This window comes from Malurus melanocephalus, unplaced genomic scaffold, assembly GCF_030028575.1.
Source record: "Malurus melanocephalus ecotype Western Australia unplaced genomic scaffold, MMel_1.1 scaffold_1113, whole genome shotgun sequence".
Classification (NCBI taxonomy): Eukaryota; Metazoa; Chordata; class Aves; order Passeriformes; family Maluridae; genus Malurus; species Malurus melanocephalus.
Window position 1 is genome coordinate 49,080 of NW_026624345.1, and position 6,000 is coordinate 55,079.

At 45.3% G+C, this 6,000-nt stretch overlaps 1 protein-coding gene across 1 annotated transcript in view; it reads right to left on the reverse strand.

Annotated features, from left to right (window-relative positions):
* The window catches only part of GNA13 (G protein subunit alpha 13), a 28,404-nt gene extending 22,410 nt beyond the window's left edge, over positions 1–5,994 (reverse strand). The window contains exons 1-2 of the mRNA XM_057387013.1: positions 5,671–5,994; positions 3,256–3,482 (exon numbers count right to left, since the gene is read on the reverse strand). Coding sequence (XP_057242996.1) covers positions 3,256–3,482; positions 5,671–5,953 — 510 coding nt within the window. The 5' untranslated portion in view covers positions 5,954–5,994. The remainder of the gene's footprint in view (positions 1–3,255; positions 3,483–5,670) is intronic.
* Positions 5,995–6,000: the final 6 nt, after the last annotated feature.

Genomic DNA, 6,000 nt, shown 5'->3' on the forward strand with positions numbered 1-6,000 from the left:
TGTCAGAAAGCATTGCGTTGATTCAGACTAATCTGTAACTCATCCGTGTCAGCCACCTGAGAGGCCACAGGAGAAACAAGCCTGGTGGCTGAAGCACAGAAAGCCTGAGGCTGACAGAATCCTCAGTGAAGTTACAGAACTGCCTCAGCTACAGAGCCAGGACAGTCTGTAGCTACCCGTGTTAGTGGAACAATCACCTGAATGAGTTTGGTTTGTAATAAAATGTGAGGGATTATAACATTAACCACCTGGGAAGCACTGAAGTGGCACATATTGCACTAAGCTGTAATTAGCTATTTCCAGTTTTAAAGCACTACACAAGCATGACCTCATGAATTTTCATAAATGCTGCTGCTAGTGGCCAGAAGGCCCCTATTTTTGTACAGAGGAAAATAAATCATACTGGCTATCCCATGACCACTTGAGTTAACAAAATGAGGAAGGACACTCCAAAGAACTAGACATGGAAATGCTGATTCCTAATTCCATTAAAATACAACCAAGTTCTGTTTTTCCCCCCTCCCATGCAGCTATAAAAAGATCACATTGTTTCCTTAGGCTCCAAGCATCATCTCTGGCTATGTCAATAAAAGATCCTGAAGAAAAATGAAAAAAGCAAGAGCAGCTCAGCAATCTCTCACAAATGTACATATACTTTKTGCATATAGAAGTTTTAACCATATTCTTGCAGAAACTTCAATCTTAAACCCTCTTTCTTGGTATTTCCTATCTGCCCAAGCTGCAAATGGCTTCTACACTAAACACTCTTGCTGCTTTTCCTCCAAAATTTGWATGTAAATTTTGACATTTTAAACTCTTTACCCATCACTGCTCAATTTTTCATTTGCTCACCTSTATCTCTGTCACCAAGTGTCCTATWCCCATGGTGGACAACACTTTCCCAGCATTTCTGCCTGTGCTCTCTTAGTATGAGCCATCTTTTTCAGTGCAGTGTCAAACTTGGTCCAGTGAGCAAAGTTTAACTCACTGAACAGGCTGAAAAGAAGTTAGAGCACRTACAATCCACTGATGCTCCTCTACTATGTCAGTCCCAGCACCTCACACTATTTTTGTGCCAATTTTCCCTTTCTCCTACTCATCTAATGTTTGCTGCTACCTCTTCTTTCCATACATTTTTTTTGCCCCAAGCAGCAAAACTGGAAGCAGAACAATATTTTCCTTTCTCCCCATTCTACAGTGTTAAAAATTTTTAAGTCTGTAGCCTTCACTTCAAGAGTCAGTACTTGACACGACTGAACTGTCTGTGTCTCTCCCAACTTCCCCTTGCTCTACCTCCTGACTGGGACACGCCTGTCACTCCCTCCTTAACTATTTGTGTCCCTCCTTCTTTGTCACAGCACAGACCTAATAAACTCTCTGAATATTCTCCTGCAAAGCYTGTAGCAGGTACAGCAAAAAACCACCCAGCTCCAGGAGCTTCCCTCTGTTCTGCCGCCCACATGGAGCTCTGGCAGAACTTAAGCTGAAGCTTACTGGGGTAAAACTGAGACTTCATGCTTGGCCAGCACAGATCACACTGCCTGCACTCAACACAATGACATCATTCAGCTGCCTTTTTTTTTTCCTTCATGTTTATAACTCGGCATAAATATGTCCAGCTGAGATTTTGAAAGGATTTAGGAAATAAAGTAATGTAAGTATAAATAAGGCAGTTACCTTGCTTTCAAAAATTATTAGGACAGTACTCAACTATGAAGAGTACTTAAAAATATTCCTGAGTTCTGCCTAAAGCACAACACAATAAATATATATTTTTGCAGATAATTACACAGATCTGGGGATTTACAGAAGAAAGCAACAGCTTTTTTTTCTGTAAGATTCAGAAGAACAAATTCTTCACATCCCACTCAAAGTGAAACTCTGCACATGTTTCAGTTATGGAAAGAACCCACTTCCCAGAGACTCAAGATGACAGAACAGTAATTGCTCCCTTCCTTTTGCTACACAGCCTCAAGTCACTGAACATGTTTAATCGAAAACAAAACTGTTTTACTGAACAGATTTTAGAGCAGATCCCTCCAGCACAGCAATTACACCACTAGAAGTCACATCTGCACCAGAATCTTGGCTATGGAAGAGCAATTACTCTTTTATGATCACTTGAAGGTGAAACCCAAGGAGCAACAGGTCTCCTTAGGAACTTATTTACAGAGCTCAGCCCTGGGCTGGGCAGGTGATAGGCCACTGGAGCACCTGCCCATTCTGCAATCTCCAGAAGACATTCCATGATCATGGCAATACATATTTATAGAATATTTACACAACCGCTTTAAGTCAGGGTGTGATTACACAACCATTCATAATAGCTCAACAGGAGACATCATGAGCCATTGTTCGGATTCACACTAACACAAAGGTTATTTTTAAGACATAAAAACACAAAGCCACTTATGTTTGAGAGACCTACAAGAACAGATTTAATCTATTTTAAGGTTCTCAACCCCCACCCCCACAAAACCCTATGCCACTGGCACACACAATTCTATGAACCAACAAKCAAATTTAACTCAAATTTTTCTTCTTTTTTGCAGCATTTGGATGGGGTGGAGCAAATGGACTTCAGCTGTCACAGACAGTTAAAACTTCAGCTCAAGAATCAAGAGGTTTCTCTTTCCTTTCCAACCCCACTACTGAATTGTATACTCCATCTCTACCCCACTATTAAATTGTGTATTCCATCTTCAGCTGAGAACCTCAATGTAACAAAAACCTCATTACATGAGTATTAACAGACATTCAAAATTAAACAGGAAGTATACAGAGGGAATGTTTGCTAGATTGCTCAAACTGGAATAGAGAAGGGAGTGGTTTTTAAATTCTTCTCATTAACCCATGCATATCTTTTCTTCAAAAAATCACATTACTATTTAGCCTGTCTTTATGGCAAACCATTTYTTTGGTTTGTTTTTTTAAGTTGATGCACCAGTTGACAAAGGGTGGTAATAATCATATGGTAAAAACACCGTGCAGGTACTAGCTTTGTTACAGAACTTAAAAGCCCTCAATACCTCAGCTTTCCCACATATGAAATGAGGACAATTACGTCAGACTCGCTTTTATTACTATTGAAAAAAGGGGTGGAAGTAGCTAAATGCAGCTGTGTGCAACACCACAGAAGAACAGTCAACCACTCAAAAACACACGAGGAGGCGGCTTGGTCAGTGTTTCACAGAGAAACAACACAGGAACAGAATCACACACAGGYAGTTAAAGACACTGAAGGCCAAATCTTACCAGTTGGAACTCCCTGCGCCTGTCGTAGGCGTGCTGGATGCCACTGTCAGCCCACAGGGCTCGGATGGCCGGCAGGTAGTCTAAAAAAACACCCGTCTCCACCATGCCCTGCACCACGGTGACYGCGCGGGTGTCGAAAGCCATCACCTTGTCCCCGTTGCTCTGGTTGGCAGGGTCTCCCCAAGGGATATGGAGTTTCTCTCTGGCATCCACGAGGACTCGCACACCTTGAAGGACAAGGAAGAGCACTGTGAGCAGTTTCTCAGCATCTACTGTTTCACCAGCCCGCAAATCGGCACAGAGGCAAACAATGCACTTACTCTGCACAAAGCTCAATAGGAACATCCACCCGTAGGGAATCAGGAAGTGTCCGAAAAATTGACTCAAACCACTACATTTACAGGTAATAACAAACCCCAGAACACGACCACGATCAACAGSGTAATATCCACAGTGCAAGCTCAACTCTTGAAAAAGCATTATTTTTAATTACCAAATTTGTGCTACCAAACTCTTTCACCTGGCGCACATACAAGACAAAGTTAATTTCAATATACCTGATATCTTGCCTTAAGGTTCTCTAGCCTTTGTGTTCTCATCAATTTACCTAGTTATATCAAATTATAGAAAGAATCTCTATCAATGAGAGTATTTCCATCATTGACTTTAACATCTTCAGATACATTAAAACATTTACTAAAAACACTGCACTTTCTACAAGTATGTTTTTACAGCTTAAATGCAAAGTGAGTTCTATCACCTAAAGGCTTCCCCACACTTTTCCRGTTGTTTTGGTAAATATTCTCCAGAAGAAGAAGAGCATTTAAAACTTCTTTTCARTGTCTTTCTAAAGGATTTAAAACAACTGTGCTCATATTGATAAGAGAAAYGCAGGGAAATGATTTCTAGTATTAAATGTACTGATGAAAAAATAGTAAGAAAATTCCAGAAAGAGTAAGTAACTGTAAAGCAGGGGAACAGATACAAGGAAATTAAGCTGTGGCAACTAGTGACAGTGCAGTAACATAGTCATTCAGTGCCAAAGTGTTTTGCCAAAGTTCACTCTCTCACCAAGATTTTTCACTCTGTCAAAGGCAGGTATCTGTCAAATCTATCTGTGACTTCAGGAAAACAGCCTTCCAGACAGATGTGCAGTTTCTACGTGTATACTTTCACAGAGCACGAGGCACTTGATTAATAAACTTTAACCTGGCTGACATACAAGCTTGTGATTTCTACTGCCTTGCTATTAGTAGTTTTTCTAAGCTTGATACATAAGCAGGTTTGCAAAACAATTCTCTTTGAGAATAACTGGATTTTTCAGGACTGAGGTCTGGCGACACTTTGCTGTTTTGAGAAAGTTCATTGAAATTTTGTCCAACTATTACACAGTCCAAACCGAAAATCCAGCAAGCGATTTAGATTAGAGAGAAAGTAAGTGAGGATGACCAATGAAGTCAGGATGACAGCAGTGAAATCAAGCGTCCACTCCCCTAAACCATGTGTGGAGGTTTTGGCAAAGCATCTATGAAAAGAGGCTCTGCCTGCGGGTTGCTGTTAATTGATGTGTCAGCCGAGTTTCCAACACAACGGCAACGATTCCTCCACTGCAGTGCAATGCTGAGAGCACAGGGCTTTTCCAGGTGCATCTTCCCCCCCATCCATTACCGCTCATTACTGCGATCGCATTACCAGGAAATCACAGAATCACGGAATCAATTAGGTTGGAAAAGACCTCTGATATCATTCAGTCCAACCTATGACAGAAACAACCTTGTCAACCAGACCATGGCATCAAGTGCCACGTCCAGTCGTTCCTTAAACACCTCCAGGGATAGTGACTCCACCACCTCCCTGGGCAGCTCATTCCACTGCCTGAAGTGAAGAAATTCCTCCTAATGACCTGCACAAACCTTCTCTGGTGCAGATTAATGCTGTCCCCTCATCCTGTCGTTGGTTCCCTGGGAGCAGAGCCCGACYCCCACCTGGCTACAACATCCTTTCGATCTTATAGACAGCGATAAGGTCACCCCTGAGCGTCCTGTTCTTCAGGCTGAGCCCTCTCAGCTTCCACAGCCTCCCCAACTCTGCTGCCCTTCTCTGGACTCGCTCCAGCGAAGGAGAAAAAGGCAAAACCCGGGACCTCACGGGCTCAAACCTCTGCTCCCGGGGCCGGGAGCCGGAGCCGCCCCGCGGGCCGCACCCGGGCRGCGCAGTGACAACCCCGCGGGCCCGGAGGAGCTGCGCGCCGGCCCTGAGGGGAGGATGAGGCGCCGGGACAGCGCGGGAGGAGGCGGCGGCGGCGGCCCCGGCGTTTCCCCGGCCCGCGGGACCCGCCCGAGCCGCCTGCCCCCGCCCCGGCCCGGCAGGGCCCTCAGCTCGCAGGGCGGCCCCGTCCCCGCCGCCCTCACCCACCCTTGATCACGTTGCTGTAGATGGTGGCGCGGAACTCCTCGCGGGCCGCGCGGTCCCAGTCCTGCCCGTGGATGATCCGCATCTGCTTSAGGAAGGTGGACTTGCCGCTCTCGCCCGCGCCCAGCAGCAGGATCTTGACGAGGCGCTTCACGTAGGTCTTCTCGCGGTTGAGGCACTTGTCGATCTCCTTGGACTTGCGCTGCTGCTCGGCCTCGCCGCTGGTGAGGAGGCAGCCGGGGAAGCAGCCGGACAGCGCGGAGCGGGACGGCAGGAAATCCGCCATCTTAGCGAGCGCTGCCAGCGAGGGGAGCGCCGGCCCGGCCCGCCGCT